This window comes from Micromys minutus (assembly GCF_963924665.1).
Source record: "Micromys minutus genome assembly, chromosome: 22".
Lineage (NCBI taxonomy): Eukaryota > Metazoa > Chordata > Mammalia > Rodentia > Muridae > Micromys > Micromys minutus.
Window position 1 is genome coordinate 17,407,327 of NC_137957.1, and position 17,468 is coordinate 17,424,794.

A 17,468-nucleotide genomic window follows, 5' to 3' on the forward strand; every position below is an offset into this window, starting at 1 on the left:
AGACGTAGAATTGTATTCTCTGAGGATGTAGCAGGGTCACAGCCATTGCAGCATACTGCCTCCTCTCCAGTCCGTGGGAGGAGTGCACGGATTCCAGAGATATGACCTTGGTTTTCCAAGAGAGGTCGTAAGAAGCAGGGCACATCTTCAGTTCCAAAGCAGGACGCTCAGAGTAGGGAGAGCTGGTCAAGAAGGAAGTGTGAGGCAGGGCTAATACTGTGCAAAACCTGTGCGGAGACACACTTCTCTCAGCCAGCATGTGGGAAGCAGATACAGGAGCCTGAGAAGGTCAAGGATGTCTCTAAATTTATAGTAAGTTTGACACCAGCCATAGCTAGAGGGTCCCACTCCGGAGTGAGAATTAGTCTCAAGCCAAACCGAAAACAAAAACAAGCATTATTCTGCAGTTTGTATGAAGGACGATGCACAGACCACTGTGACCTTGAGCAATTCCAACCTCTATCTCACCTCCCTGCTCTGTTTAATTTTTACAACATTATTTATGTTGGTGGCGGCAGACATGCATATCCTGTGCCCTGCGAGGTCAGAGGACAACGCTTTGGAGTTGGATCTCTTGGTCCACCTTTATGTGGTCCTGGGGTTCGAACTGAGGTCACCAGGCTTCACCGCAAGCCCTTTGATCTGCTGAGCCACCTCATTGTCCCTCAGTCTCCTACTGTATACTGGAGATGATGAAGTTTGCTCGCTTGGATTCATTAGATCCTGACATTGGCCAGGGGCGCTGCCCACGACAACGGCGGTGCTAAGCTGTGGATTTGTACTTAGGCTCTCTCCCCAAAGAGATATTCAGGTCACAGCCCAAAAGTATGGGCACACTCTGAGGGACAAGGGGATTCGGATGACCACTTTCCTTGAATCCTCTTCGAGAACAAACACTGCTTTGTCGTGTTCAATTATTTTCTATTCATCTGTAACGACCTTCCACATAGAGCTGAGGACTTGAGGGGGTCTGAGATGGGCTTCACAAGACATGGAGAAATAAATAACCCGGCAGTCAAGATGTGAGAAAAGTAAATAATAATAATAATAATAATAATAATAATAATAATAAAATAATAATAATAATAATAATAATGTTTAAGAATGGGAGGATAGTCCTTTAAACCTTAGTTCTCCTTCTTTACCTGGTGAGACTACTGACTTTACCGCTTGCTACACTGTTAAAGACTCATTCTTTAACCTATGGGAAGAACAGCATGGGGACAGGGGAGTACCTCAGGGTTACTTTTCTTCATGTGAGAAGAATAAACTTTATATTCAGAATCCATCCGAGTGCTGAAAGCTCCCTACAGCCAGGTGCTTCTTTCCCATGAAACTTCGACTGTGGAACTTGATGAACCGTGTCCCCTCCCCCACCCCCGCTGTCCCCCTGATGTTTTCAGAAACATGGGCGTGGTTCCCTCCATCCAACCCTAGAGTTGTCATCTGGCGGAGAGATGGGTCTCGTAAACCTGTTTTGCTCCGAAAACTGAGGAGCAAAGAATTCAAACGGAGTTGAGTGGTGGATGTCCTGAGTATGTTTTATGTTTTGGCAACTGTGGTGGCTGGTTTTATGTCAACTTGACACAAGCTGGAGTTATCACAGAGAAAGGAGCCTCAGCTGGAGAAATGCCTCCGTGAGATCCAGCTGTAAGGCATTTTCTAAACTAGTGATCAAGGGGACAGGGCCCAGCCCATTGTGGGTGGTGCCATCCCTGGGCTGGTAGACCTGGATTCTATAAGAAAGCAAGCTGAGTGAGCCAGGGGAAGCAAGCCAGTAAGTAACATCCCTCCATGGCCTCTGCATCAGCTCCTGCTTCCTGACCTGCTTGGGTTCCAGTCCTGACTTCCTCTGGTGATGAACAGCAATGTGGAAGTGTAAGCTGAATAAACCCTTTCCTCCCCAACTTGCTTCTTGGTCATGATGTTTTGTGCAGGAATAGAAACGCTAACTAAGACAGCGACATTCGGCTGTCTCCTGAAATGTTTGCTGAGCCTGTTGTGTCAGTGGTGCCTGTTGCTGAAGGGGGTCCTGACGAGTTCTTAGGTGGTCGCACCTCACTGATTCTGCCTCCAAGACTGGAACTTTCTTCGTCCACAAAGGGCACAGCAAATTAGCACCTAGTGTCAGTTGGACCGTGGTAGGAAAAAGGAGGGAATGTCTAACCTGGGTTATGAAGTGGGAAGTGGATCAGTCACGGTCTTCTTGCAGCCATTTGCCACTGTAGAGAAAGCACCAGTCTCGGGGCAGGACCGGCCACTCTGCTTTTCGCCAGCATCAGTGGTGGCTCAGTCAAGTTTGCCCACCATCTCCGAAGTGGCAGGCTCGGTTCTGGTGGAAAACCCTGTAACTGTTTGCAGTCAGCTTCTGCTGGGTTGTTTCTTGATGTGCCTCCAAGAATAGAGTCAGAAGCAGGAGCTAAAAATTATTTTGGAGTTGATACAGACTAGAGGGAGGGGGAAAAAAGGATACCCAGAGAAAGCCAACTTACCCCAGACTAAACGCCAAGTAAATCGTAAGACTGAAGTCCCATATGCTGGTACCTGTGGCTTTTCAGCCCGACTTCAGCTTCAAGAAAACCTCGGAATTCAGACACTTCCACAAAAGTGTACTGTTCCCTTAGACACAGACGGAAGCTGTGTGCGCGTGGAATTTGTATTCACTATTCGGTGATGAAAATGCTATTTTATGTAACATGAATTTGTTATGTATGTTGGGGAACAATGAAATCCACTACAATTTGAAATGTATCTGCATTTAGATAATTTTAAATGCTTAACTTAGGAGAGTAGCTTCATGAACTTGAGTAACACCTGTCTTTGTGTATTATAGACTGGTCTGATCAACACGCAGAAACCATTGCTAAGACCATGTATAATCCCTAGGGCCAACACTCAGAAAATAAATAAATAAATAAATAAACAAATAATCCTTGCTCTCAGCTCACCAGCCAGAGAGGGAGCCTGAATAAGTGGACAAGTATGCTACTGTATGATTCTAGTTGTGACTTCATGGGTTTGACCCCTGGGGCATTGCTGTGGAGCGAGAAGGCTCCTACAGCTGGTGACACTAAAGGTGACCAAGGTCAGAGAGCACTAACCAGAGGCAAGCAGCCTGTGCTGGCTGGGTAAGTGTGGCGGCACATGGCAGACTTAAAGAGCAAGTGCCCCTGTTTGGCTGTCTCCCAGGAGTCCATGAGGATGGGCGGGCAGGGGGGAGACGGAAGCGCAGTGAGCGGCGTGATCAAAGTTTTGACTTTTAACGGAGAGCAGCTGGAAGAAAGCCTTGCGAAATCACATGCTGCAAATGAAACACTCAAGTCCGGGTTTGGTGGCACACACCTGGAACCCTAGCACTCAGAGAAGTACCCTGGAGCAAGTTCCATGCCAACCAGAGCCACATGGCAAGATTCCATCTCAGAAAGACCAAGGGAGGAGGGGGCAGTGCTGGGAAGATGCTTGCCTCGCAAGCGTGAGGTTATGAGTTCGGATCTCCAGAACCCATGGGAAAACCTGGGCTTGGTGGTATGCTTTTGTAACCCCAGTGGTGGTGAGGTAGGAGGTGAAGACGGGTCCCCAGAGAGGTCAGCTGGCCTCGGCTCCTTGGCAAAGTTCCAAACTAATGAGAAACTCTCTCAAATAAAATGTGGAAGGTCCCCAATGAAGGACACACGGGCACACATATAGACAGAAGCAAATAAATAAACAAATATGAGAATTAATAAACCAGTGTGAGTTAAATCAAACTATACAAGTAGTGTTCTCTTTTCTGTTCCTTAATGTCCGACACCTTGGCAAGCACCTCAGAGAAGCCTGTGATTGACTCTCTGGGGTCTAGTTGCAGAGCTAAGAGGAATGGCAGTGTTCTTATCTGTAAAGTGGAGATCATTGGGGGGTGGGGTGTACGAGGTACACAGGTTCAGGTCCCTTAAGTCTTTGCTAGGATGCCTGGCTTATTATTAACAGTTGGCAGAAGCTGGAATGTTCATCATCAAAAAGAGCTGACAAGGAGAAAGCGGCTTCGGATGCTAAGCATCCCTTTAACATCTGGAGCCGAGAACAGTTTCTCAGTGTTGCTAAATCTGTATTGCTTGATCAAGTCCATCGGAGGGAACGGCCTTGTCAGCCACTGGCTAGGAAAGCCATCCGTTAGCCAAGGCCATGGATTATCTGTCCACTGATTATATACTTGAGAGGAACCTCCACTGATCCCGCTGTTCAAGAGAATGTGGGAATGAAAACTTATGTGGGTAAAGTGCTATTCCCAAGAGCAGCTGGGAGCTATTGGTTAAAGTAGAGAAAATACAAAGACTCGCAGATAGGAATTGTGAAGGCAAAGGGTCCCTGTCCTGCTTGGCCTTATGTTGACTGACAGCTCCCTACAAAGACAAAATGTATCACATTTTAAATCTTTGATAACCTTGTAATGCTGTTGAGAGCCTTGTCTGGTCTTGATATCAAAATGGTGGGTGGAGTGTGACGGGGGAAACCACGGTGCATAGGAGGGACACTAGCACACTTGTGACCACTGGGATGGGCATCCCATGCTAACCCTGACTATGGCCGCCTCCTCGTCTGTCCCAGGCCATAAACTATATAAAACAAAGTATCTGGGCTCCCTTTGACTACCCTGTAGAATAATAAGTCCTCTCTGTGTTCTGTTTGGCCAGTGCTCCTATATCCCGCCCTGTAAGAGAGAAAACCAGAAGAACTCGGAAAGTGTCATGAACTGGCAACAGTACTGGAAAGATGAGATTGGTTCCCAGCCATTCACTTGCTATTTTAATCAACATCAAAGGTAAACCGACATTCGTATGTGCGTGTTAATGCTGGTTGGTTGTGCTATTTATCACATGGGTAAATCATAATTTGTGCCCACTTGGGGGAACGTGCCACTTGGACATAACCTCAAGTTCTTTGTAACCTGAATCTCCATTCCATCCAGCGTCAAGAGGCATGGGAGCCAAATGCAGAACATATGGGACAAAGAGGAGAGGGAGGGAGGGAGGGAAAGATGGAGGGAGGGTGATAGAAGGGATAGAGGAAGGAGAGAGGGAGGGAGGTGGAGAAAGGGAAGGTTGGAGAGGGAGGGATGGAAGGAAAAGGGAGGGAGCAGGGGAGCAGAGAGAGAGAGAGAGAGAGAGAGAGAGAGAGAGAGAGAGAGAGAGAGAGAGAACCTGCACTCTATACTTATCCTGTGGATACATTACAAGTCTTGGTGACTTTGCTGAGGAGCGCTGCGCACTGTTAGCATGCAGTGAGACACGCTAAGGGCAGTGCAGATCTGTCCGCATTCAGACTCTCCCGGCTCTTAACTTTTATCTTTTTCACTCTGATGGAATATCAAGATGTGTCCCTGGGTAGGGTGGTACCCAAGGGGGCCCTCCCCTTCTCAGAGAAGGGGAGGTGGTAATGGGGGTAAGGGCTTGTAAGGGCTTGGGAGGAGGGAAGGGCCTGCAGTTGGGGCGTAAAGTGAATAAAGAATAAATTACCAAAAAAGATATCAATGTGTGTCCACACCATCAAAGCTTCCCCTGCCTTAGAAGCTCGCTACACTATCCTTACCATAGCAAGATGACCCCATGGGTCAGAGCACTTACCTACCCTCCTAGAATAGCTACACTAACCTAATTTTCAAGATTGGTTGTTGGGTGCTCCTCGGTTACTTCTATTCCTCTCACAGTCTCTCTCAGTGAATGGTACGACCACTCACTGGTCTCCTTTTATTCTGTCTTCAGCATCCCATAGCTACCCCTCTGCATGACTCTTGGATCAGATCTCGATTTTTTTTTTCCTCTCAGCTATCATAGTCTAAGATGGCCTGTCACCTCCCCATTGTGGCACCCCAAGCCATTCTCCATGTTGCTGCCTAGGCCAGCTCTCTAGCACAGGAGTCTAATCTGCTCACAGAGAGTTCTCAGAATAAAGTCTTGCATGTCTGGGCGCGGTCTCTGGGTCAGGTGCGGGACTTACTGCCGTGGCGGGGTCTCTCATGCTTCTGTGAGTTGCTGGGGCTCACGTGCAGCTAGGTGCAAACTCAGATGGGCGAGTGGTCCAAGATCGATATTGGTCTTTGATAAAGATCCTCACCTTTCTTTATGGATAAAGATCTGAGTGTTCTCCTGACCACTGGACCCCTGTATCCCAAAAGCTAGAATATCTTTCTTATAGCAAGATGTTATGGCAGCCTCCCTCACGGAGAGAAGACCTCAGCTCTAGAATCAGAAGCATCACTTCTGACATGTTCTATCAGTCAAAGCAAGTGACAAAGCCAGTGGCATCCAAGGTGTGTTGGCAGAGCTTCCCCAGACCCTGCAATAGGTGTTCCGGAAGATACACCGTCCCGTTTATCAATGGGGGGGGTAGTTTCCACATGCCGTGGACACAGCAATATCCACGTATGGAGCATGTCATTCTGGGAATTAGCAAATTTCACAAAGGTCAGTTCCTTCTTCTAGCCCCGAACAAATCGAAGGAAGGACTGGCCGTGAAGTACAGTAGGCAGTGTCACTTAAGCGAGGTGAGGGGAAGGGCACTGCCTGAGCAGATACAAGATGGTCGATGACGCAGAGGAAACAAAAGGAGCCTTTGACACGGCATCACTGGGGCGGGAGAGGTGGCTCGGTGGTCAAGAACGCCGGCTGCTTTTCCTTAAGGGGACAGGGGCTTGATTCCCAGCACCCACATGGCAGCCCACAAGTACTTGTAAATCAAGTTCCTCGGGATCTGACGTTCTCTTCTGGCCCCTGGGGCGGCAGGCACACACAGGCAAAACACTCATGCACATACAACAAAGGCTTGAAAATAATAATAATAATAAAAGAGCATCACTGGCTAATTACGTGAGAATCCCCAATGGTCAGCCCAAGCAGCAGCGTGTTGACAAACATCAGGCACGTACATCTGTCTCCTGTTACACGTTTTGTTCCTGTCTCCCTAACCCAACTGGACGCCTGTTAAATAAAGAACATGCCCGGCACGGTCTTTATTCCCTGGAGCCTAGCCCAGTGCCTGTGCCTCAGTGGATCTTTGGTGAGTCAACAGTTGAACACAGTGCTGACTTACTAAGGCGACTTCTCTGCTGCCACAGACGCTGCACGGTCAAGTATGACGTCACCGGCTGGGGTGAAGAGGGGGGCTGCACTCCGGCAGCCAAGGCTTAAGAGCAGGGCATCTTAGGCACGTTCGCTCGTAAGATGGTGTTGATTGCAACCTAAACAGGTAGCCTTGGGGTTAGAGTTCTACAGGGCCGTTCACACCACGCTCAAGAAATTGTTTTCTTTGTAACACAGGCAGTAAGTGACTTCAGCAGAATTTCGTGTTGGGGAAGTATCCGAGTTTTCCAGGGCTGGTTATCATGTGATGCTGGCCTCGAGTTGGATATGGAGGGGAGTGAAAGGCAGGCAGGAAGGACAGGAAGGAAGAACACAGTCTTTGTAGTTTTTCAGTGAGTGGCATGTGCCAAGTGTATGGCATTTTACTGGGATCACCTCATTTCTTACAGTGGTTGTAAATGTGAATTTTAGCTCACAGGGAGGAAACTGAGGCTTAAAGAATTATGTAGCCGTCCCAGGGCATATAGCCAGCCGTTAAAAAAAAAAAATCTCCATCAGGCCTTCTCTTAGCATCTGCTGGTTCAGATAAAGGTCTTTCGGGACCAAAGTGGTGGAGGTGAAGGTGGTCATGGTGGTGGAGGAGGATGTGGTGGTGGTGGAGGTGGAGGAGGAGGAGGAGGTGATAATGGTGGTGATGGTGGTGGTAGTGGTGGTGGTGGTGGTGGTGGAGGTGGTGGTGATGGTGGTGGTGGTGGTGGTGATGGTGGTGGTGGTGGGGGTGGAGGAGGTGATAATGGTGGTGGAGGTGGAGGAGGTGGTGGTGATGGTGGTGGGGGTGGAGGAGGAGGAGGTGATGGTTGGGGTGGAGGTGGTGGAGGAGGAGGAGGTGGTGGTGGTGGTGGTGGTGGTGATAATGGTGGTGGAGGTGGAGGAGGTGGTGGTGATGGTGGTGATGGTGGTGGTGGTGGTGGTGGTGGTGGAGGAGGTGATAATGGTGGTGGAGGTGAATTCAGGATCCAAGCTTGCATGAGCAGCAGCCCTTTACAGAACAGGCAGAGTGGTAGGTAGGGGAGAGTTATCTGGATCTCCATCAGCTGGGTGGGGCAGCAGGCGGGACAGGGAGGTTTGTGGTCACCTGCATTCTGGAATCAGTGCCTGGCCCAGAGCAGGAGCCTCAGCAGGCGCTGGCTTGTGTGTACGGCTCAGTACAAGTGCACCGACCACCGGGAACCAGTCCCTGTCCCGGCTCCCACCTCACAGGAAAAGGCTCCCTACTTATTAAACCCTACGCTCCTCCCTGCCTCATTCTGGCAGCGGTCCAGTTTCACCGTGTGCACGCATGTCACACGTTCAATTTCCGTAATCACTCTGAAGCAGGCTCATTTCTCTACCTGAAATTTTAGTTTATTAACACGAGATCTAGATGCTTAACAAATTTTTTGCCCTTAATTTTTTTTTAAACTTTATTTTAAAAAACAAAGATAAAAGAAAAAAATTTAAACATTTTTGCATAAATGTATACAAATACATTTTTGTCAGTGCTTGGCTTTTTTTTTTTTTTGTTTTGTTTTAAGGTTTGATACTCTGCATTAAGGTGTTACTAGTTACAATGAGCAAAAAGTACATGTAAAACAGGATGTAACCCGGAATTAGTCAACGTTTTCTTGGTGTGTAAGGATTGAGCATAATGTTTTTTGTTTGTTTGTTTTGTTTTTTTCTTGAACTTCACACAGTCTGTGAGTTGTTTCTGGGGGGCCTTAATTTTTTTTTCATACAATATATTTAGATCATGTGCTTTTCCTTCCCCAACTCCTAAATTCTACTCACCTACACATGTTCTCTCAAAAAAAAAAAAAAAAAAACAAAACACTCTCCTCCAAAACACACACACTTACACACACACACACACACACACACACACACACACACACACAATGCAATCTGAAGTCTGTTCCGTGTTGGCTAACTTCTGTCCTGGAGTACAGTTTATATACCCAGTGTCACTCCACTGGAGAAAATTGATTTTTCCCTTTCCCAACAGGTATCAATGGCAAATCCCTCCTTGGTTAGGGGTGGGCCTTTGCACCTACTTTCCCCATCTCTGTGCTGAGCTTTTGAGGGGTTTGAACTTGTGCAGGTCTTATACATGCTGCCACAGTCTGCGTGTGCCTCAACCCTGCCGTAGCCCGACAAACGTGAGCATACACTACCCTGCAGCTGATTGTGGGTCCAGCTGTTACTCGTCACCAGAGGAAAGTGAGGTATTAATCATCATACCTGTAGATTAATAGCTCCTCGCTTCCCCCTCCCCAGCCACCAGTAAGGACTATCATTTTACTCGCTCATCTATGAACCGAACTATCGAGAACACCTAACACAAACAGAGGCTTTGCTTTGCTGTGACCGGCTCGTCTCAAGGAACACGATATCCTCAACAGTCCCCTGTGCCGCCACATTTACAGGACTTCCTTCTTTTAAACTTTGTGTATTGTTTGCGTACACACGTGTGTGGGGTGTGTGTGTGGGGGGGTGTGTGCTCACCATGATCAGTTCTCTCTCTCTCTCTGCCATGAAATTCTCCAGATACTGAGCTCAAGCCCGCGGTTTTCTGAATGCAGAGAGCTTTACAAATGGTGCCCTGGCCAGCTGACCTATAAAATGACCCTCATCCTGTACTCTGAGGCGGGGCCTGCTGTGGCCAAAGCTTCTGAGGACAGTTGCTAGCAGCCTCCTCCACTTCCGGGATTCCTCTTAGGATAGCCTTTCCTTCCGAGCGCTGTTCCCTTTTGAATGTCCTCTCGCCCTCTGGCATTTCTTCCTCCATCTCCTTGCCTGGGACTGGTTGTGTTCCCAGCAGACGATCTGTCACTGCTAGGCTTGTGTGCCCAGGTGCCGCAGATCTGTGACCCTGCTCCTTCTCATCTCTTGTTCCTGAACCCAACTTTCCTGAAGCACCCTCAGGGTGTCTTAGGAGCAAGTGCCTCAAATCCAGCACAGTCAGAGGCAGACCGTGCTTTTCTCTCACAAGTTTAACACCTTCCTTGTCCTCACCATATACATTGCCTGGAAGGTCGCCTGGTCCTCACTCTGAAATGCTTTTTGGATACAGTATCCCTGTTTGCTACATTCTCCTCCTCCTCCTCTTCCTCCTCCTCCTCTTCCTCCTCCTCCACCACCACTTAGGCCCCAAAGACCTTTATCTGGACTAGCAGATGCTAAGAGAGGGCCTAATAGAGCTCAGACCAAATGATTTTTTTTCTTTCTTTTTCTTTTTCTTTTTTCTTTTTTTTTTTTAGCAGCTGGCTCTATCCCCCTCCGTATCCAATGTGAAACCAGCATCCACATGATAACCAGCACTGGAAAACTCGGTTACTTCCCCAACACGGAATTCTACTTACGTCTTATTGCCTGTGTTCCCAGTTGTGACAACCATCCATTCGATAGGAACAAACCCTGTACCCAGCACTCAAAAGAAAACAGAGCTCTCAGTACTCCATGTTATATTCACTGTGCTCACTGCATCCAAAGCCAAACGTGCCGGGTCCTCAGCCTGAGCAGTGTCTCTGTTCCTTCCCAGTACCACATTGCCCGGCACTTCAGTCCAATTTGGTGGCACGCCTGGACTTACCACCAAGTCCCACAAGTTCAAGCGCTCACTCAGCCTCCCCACACTCCCTCAACGCCGATGCCAAACTCTTATGCCAAGACTCCACCTGCACATTTGATCACTGTGCATAGAGTCGGGGTGTGAGGTGGGGGAGGGTGTCCTCCTGGCTGTCCGCCATGGGCTCAGTTTTGTGCTGGAAGGAAAGGCTCACAGATCTCAGAGAACACTCACTCACAAAGCCACCTCATTACAGAAGACTTGGCCCAGAAACTGCAATAGCAGTGTAGACAGAGCGATTAGACACCAGCTTGCAGGCACATGGTTGTGCTCACCAGATCTCCCAACCCTATTCAGGGCCCTCCGGTTTTGTAGGCGTAATTGGTGACTAGATCAACCTGTGGCTGCTATCGCTTCCTGGGGGTCAGAGGGCAATGCCGAACTTTCTTGGTCTTTGACCACAAGTCGGTTCCTCTGTAAGCAGTGCCCCCCCTTCCCAGAGCCACGTTATTAGCATAAAATCCAGTAGGCTAGGGAGGGAGTAAGGGGCTTCCTGTGAATGTCCAGAGGGGCGTCTGTCACCCCTACAACTGGGTTAGAAAGGGTTTTAGGAATTCTGCCCAGAATTCAGGGCCAAGGCCAAATAAGTATTTCTGATTATATGACAGATACCTCTCGTGGTCATCTTAGCGTGGGAGTTCAAACCTGCCACCTCTCCAGTGGAATGAACTCACATTCTCTGTCCCTCATGTCACCAGCCTGTCAGGTATAGAGAGGTGAGGCTGGTTATTACTGCCGGTGGCAGGACACTGTTCTCAGGTGACTCTGGGAAAGCAGGAGTGTCCGTGTCTTCCATCCTGGCAGAAGCGAGAGGAAACAGGGGTGTTGTTGGTCGAGTGAGTTGGCAGCTCCCTGCTGCCATCCTCTCCGGAGCCTTTCTTACTACTGCCACGTGAGAGAAGTTAAAATAGACTCACGGCATCCACTCAAGATGCTCTTGATAAGGTGAGCTTTATATTTAAACTGACCTTTAGATTTCACACAATCGCAGGGAATTAAGAGGCGTAGTTACCAGGAACTTAAAATTTTCAAGAAACAGGTGTTATTTTAAAATGTAAGATGGAGACTGTTGGAGTCTTGCGTTCCCAACGGTGTAAGCCTCGTTGAGGTGAACTGTGATCGGGAGGGGAATCTTCAGGGCCAGACAGACCCAACAATGGAAGGTCCGTCCTCAACTTCTCTGGGCAACTTCATCCCAGGTCTTCATCCACCGTGGTCCCTTATTATCTGACATCAGTTTGCCTCCTCAAGGCATGGTGTCCACCATCTTTCTAATGCGTAGATTTTGGGACCTACGGTTTCTGTGTGTAGATTTTATTCCCATAGTTCAGGTAGGATGACTTACTGACTGTTTTCCACATTTTCCGTGTTATTCTCTGTTGACTGCTAATTAAGGTCAGAACCTACCACTGGCCAGATAGCCCACCGAGCTAGCTGGAGGACTCCCTTTCACCTGCAAGGCTTCCCCTTCTCTGACCTTGTCTGAGGATTTCGACTCCCTCCCCCTGACTCCTCTCCCTGCAGAGTGTCATGTGGTTAGATTGCAAGTTCACCTTCCTTTCTCCAGGCAAGAACCTGGTGAGCTTGGGCCCAGAGATTCCTGCAGTGCTGCCCCATGCTAATTGACGAGGCGTTTCTGTACCCTAAGCCCTCAGCCAATGACTTTGACCCATCTTGGATGTTTCTATTCTCTAACCTTGAGTCACCCCAATAAAGTTGGTCTGCCTCCCTGCAGCTGGTCCTGGTGTATCTTCTTCGAGGACATACAGGGCTTTCCTCCCCGCCTCCTGCTCCCTTTGCCCTTGAGGGCAAGGAGAGTCACAGTTCTCCAAGCCTTTTCAGTGAAACCCACCTTGGACAAGCATACTCTCATGGTAACCTGGGGATTCTGCTGCAAGCACATGGACAAAGCCTTCATCTTTGCCTTACCTGGTTAGCCCCTTAAGAGGAGTGAATTTCCTCTCAGGGGTTATTCATTCCGTCTGGTACATCTGACAGCATGGGCGTTCACAGCTCACATTGTAGGCCTATGCTCACAAGCCCCCCTCCAATGAACCAGCCTGGCCCCAGCGTCTGCATCACCTCTTGAATTCTACTTCTGCTGCTTCGGTTCAGACGTCTACATGGCCCAGATGACCCTTGTTGGTCTGGTTAGCCTTGTTCCTTGTCTTGACTGTCTTTCCTTGATTGGGTTGTGTCTCACTTTTAAGACTCTGAGGGGCTGGAGAGATGGCTCAGCTGTTAAGAACACTGACTGTTCTTCCAGAGGTTCTGAGTTCAATTCCCAGCAAACACGTGGTGGCTCACAACCGTCTGTAATAAGATCCAATGCCCTCTTCTGGTGTGTCTGAAGACAACTACAGTGTACTCATATAAATATAATAAATCTTAAAAAAATTTTTAAAGACTATTTGATTACTACCATCATCCTCTTGATTAATTTTTTTTTTATTTCTTATCCAGCTTCAAGATCTGTTGCTGTTACATGCTAATCATGAGCCGATAGATAGATAAATAGATAGATAGGTAGGCAGACAGACAGATAAGTAGGTAGATAGGTAGATAGACAGACAGACAGATAAATAAATAGGTAGATAGGTAGATAGACAGACATGAATCAACCACAAAACAAAGCAGACAAATGAGGTCTTGGCCTTCTTTGAGCCAATAGTTTATGGCGACAAGATTGTATGATTTAAAAGTCAGGTGATGCAGTGAAGGAAGACATGCAGGTCCTGCTTAGAGAGCTTATGACTTGGAGAGGAATTGCGAACCTGAATTAAACACCTTGGTAGAAACAGAAGTGTGGCTTAGTGGTTAGCTGGGTTCATGCAAGTAAGAGGAAGGCAATGTCAGAGTGAGGCACTGTGGGGTGCGTAGTTACGTGGTTACTGAGGCTAGGAAGCTCCATGTGTTTGATAACTGTGAGGCCAGTGAGGCTGGAGAGGAAGCTCATGTGTTTGATAACTGTGAGGCCAGTGAGGCTGGAGAACTGAGTGTGAGGGAGCAAGTTTGGGTCTTGTCACAAGAGCAGCAGGGACTGTTTCAACTCCCCCCCCCCCCCGCCTGCTCTGCTCCACGCCAACGGCTCTGTTTCCCATGAGGCCTTTGTTCCTCTCACCTTGTTCTCTCATCCCGGGGCCAACCTCATCATTTTCTCTCCTAGACATTGGCACAGCACCATGATTCTAGGAGGAAGCTGGACCCAGCCATTTTCTCATCCTGTGATTCTGTGGATATCGATTTATCTGTGCCTCGGTTGTCCTTGTGTGGCCTTACACCTTGGCTGCTGTCGTTACCTGCTTCCTTTCTGCAGTCCCACATCACCAGGGTTCCTTTTCTCACACTCCCCAGAATTAGAAGAGTAAGCGAGTTCCACCTCATTAAGAGTTGCTTAAAGGCAGCAGCCACATGATCTGGGTTTTACAGGTTTACACTTCTCTACCCTGGATCCGATGTATTTCTCGGGGGGGGGGGGGCTGGCTCAGCTTCTCTGTCTTGCTTACCTACCTTGAGGGGTCTTGCCTTTATTCGAGGTTGGGTGAAGATCGCATCTGCACAGCAGTGCGTCCTAAGTCATGACACGTCTGTCTCTGCTTTTATCCATTTGTAGCAAGCAAGAAACTGTAACGAGTGGCCAGTGGCTGGAATGTTCTCTGGTTGGAGGCTTGGATGTTGCCTGAAAAATAATTGGGGTTTCATTTAATGGGTAAAGCAATAACACACGCACACACACACACACACACACACACACACACACACACGAGGGGGGGAGGGAGAGAGTCTACTGCTCAGAGAAAGTAAATATGCTATACTTGTGCCGCTGAATGAATATATTCTAATTCTGGGGTATGTATTTTTACCCTTAGCATTTTAAAGACATATGAACATAACAGCCTTAGTTCAAACGAGTAGTGAGCTCCGTAGGGCACACTTTGAAAGCCATTAAAATAGAGAATTAAAAGCAATCGATCAGAAAAAGACTGCTCGCTTACACGAGGCTTGGTTTTCTCACCTATGAAATCTGACAGACTGAGGACGAGCCATTTCCACATGCCCTTAACACTCTCAAGCTGGGTGATTTTATGACTCTCATTCTGAGCCTTGTACATTCAGAACAACTTTAAGATGCTTTATAAAATCCTAACTGTGCCAGAGAGACAAAGTTAGGAAAGAACCAAGTGGCCAATGGTCTAGAGCCACAGTGGAGGAGCACTGAGTGCTACCACCTCATGGGGTTTGTGAGGAAAATGTTGTCCTTAGATGTCTGCTTCTGAATACATTTGTAACCAACATAGTGAGAAACGCTCAGTCAGCTGTAAATTGTTTTCACTATGTCTTTGCGTTCCCAAAACAGATTTGCTCTAATAACACCTTTATTTTTAATATGTTTATAGATTGACTTTAAGCAAATCATTGGCTATGAAAATTTACCCTGTTCTCTTTCAGGTTTTTTTTCCCCCCACCTCTAGAACAAATTACTAAAGAACGTGTCATAAAAAGAAAAAGAAGAAAGAAAGTGTCTTCTCGGGATTAAGTTGCATACATATAAAACATGGAACCTGAGTTTTTAATTTAGTTATTTTCGTTGACAGGGTGGGGTGGGAGGGTAAGTTCATGCCATGACCCACGAGTGGAGGTCAAGACAATGCTCAGGGGTCAGTGTCCCCCAACCCCTTTCCTCCTTGCTGAGGCAGACCTGTCTTATTTCTGGTTCTATACTGTGTCCCCCAGACTAGCTGGCCAGTCCCCTGTCTCAACCAAGGAATCCTAGGATTACCGATGCGCACCTTTATACCCCACTTCTGTAGGTTCTGGGGCTTGAACTCGGGTCGTAAGACTTGCATACACAACACCTTTACCTCCTGAGTCATCTCTCTGGCTCCGATCCAAATTTTGGATAAACCATTAAGTTAGATAATGACTGTTTTATCTTTAAAATTGTTGTTACTAATGTTGTTTTCTATTTTCTGTGAGAGATATTTTTTTTAATCTTTGATTGGAGAGGGACCTGAGTCCATAGTTCTTTTTCTTCTAAAATGATATTAGCCTTCTCACAGTGAGTCTGGAATTTTACCCAAACCGAGTCTTTCACATGCACATTTGTGTCAAGCTCCATATTGAGGGATGACATCAGAACTGAAGGCTGTGTTTAGTCTCCAAATCTGTACTTTTTAAAAAGTAGTGCTTGCTGTCTCCATCAAGCTGTGGGATATAGGTGGAATCCCTGCCAACATTCCTTCTTAGTCTGACATCTAAACACCATGCATTATTTAAAACATGAAATTGGGGGGTGGGGGTCTGTTTTCTGATGGTTAATCAGAAATGTCTGTCTGCTGGGGAGTCCAGTTCATCTTCTAACGGCTTTTATCCTCGTGGCAGTAAAAAAAGAAAAAAAAAAGTCACTAATGTGATGTTATCAAATCACTTTTCATTTAAGATGCTTTATGCAGCCTTCAAAGAGAGCCCTGAGGGGAATCTGGGGAGGAAAAATACAAGAACCATAAGACAAGTAGGTCACAGAGTGCAGCACCATCGGCTGCAAGGATGCAGGACAGGGCTGCGCGTCAGGGGACTTCAGTTCTATGCATAGCTCTGCTGTCCCCACAGTGGGTGACCTTGGACTACTTACCCAAGAGCTCTCACCTCAGTTTCCTATTAGATACAAAGGGGCCAGACGGTGTCGGTGGCCTATGGAGGGTGTATGTGGACTCAGAGACTCACAGCCTCTCACATCTGGGAGACCTTTTTACTCCCATTCCTTTATCAGATAAATATGTACTAGGGGTCTGTGCTAAAACCAATTGTCTGTCAGAAGCAAGCATCTTAAGGGGTCTGAAGGGTTTATTCTGGTTCCTAGTTTGAGGGGATATGGTCCCCTCATCATGTTGGGGGAAGGCGTGTCAACAGGACTGAGGCAGATGCTAGGGGGCTGGTAGATTGTGTGGGAAGTCAGGAAGCCAAGCTGAGAGCAGCCAGGAAATGGGGCCAGAATGTAAGACAGTGGTTCTCAGCCATGCTAACACTGTGACCCTTTAACACAGTTCCACATGTCATGGTGACCCCCAACCACAAAATTATTTTCATTGCTACTTCATAACTGTAATATATATATATTGCTACTGTGATGAATTGTGATGCAAGTATTTTTGGAGATAAGAGGTTTGCTAAAAGGGTCACGACCCACATGTTGAGAACCATTGCTCTAAGACCTCAAGGTACACCCTTAATGCCTCTTTTCCTCCAACGATACTCCCCATCCTAAAATTTCTATAGTCTTCTGAATAGCACCAGTAAAACAAAAGAAAGGCATGGTGGCTCCTGCCTTCAGTCCCAGAACTTGGGAGGCTGAGGCAAAGGCTGGCAGATCTCAGAGTTTGAGGCCATCCTGGTATACATAATAAGTTTCAAGCCAACCACAACTACAGAGAGAGGGGGAGGGGAGCGAGGGAGGGAGGCAGCCATGTAGGTAGGCATTGCCACTTGGGTACCAGTAGTTCAAACACACGAGCCCATGGGGGACATTTCATATTGAAAGCAAGACAAAGCCCTGATAAATAAATGCACACAACATCATTCTTTTTCCATGTTGTTCTCCTCGGCGCGGCTAGCCCATGTTTTCAAACATTTCTGGTTGTCAAGGACTTCTGCTTTTGTTTTTAATAGTTCTCAGAGAGTTTTCCTATCTCCACTAAGCAAACGAACCAACGAGGTTACAGGGAGGGTCATGGGGAGTCATTGGCTTTTTC

At 47.5% G+C, this 17,468-nt stretch overlaps 1 protein-coding gene across 2 annotated transcripts in view; it reads left to right on the forward strand.

Annotated features, from left to right (window-relative positions):
• The window catches only part of KCNMB4 (potassium calcium-activated channel subfamily M regulatory beta subunit 4), a gene marked incomplete at both ends in the record, with an annotated part of 57,225 nt that overhangs the window by 21,279 nt on the left and 18,478 nt on the right, over window positions 1-17,468 (forward strand). For both annotated transcript variants that reach the window (XM_080935984.1, XM_080935983.1), the window contains one exon: window positions 4,671-4,798. In XM_080935984.1, coding sequence (XP_080792110.1) covers window positions 4,671-4,798 — 128 coding nt within the window. The remainder of the gene's footprint in view (window positions 1-4,670; window positions 4,799-17,468) is intronic.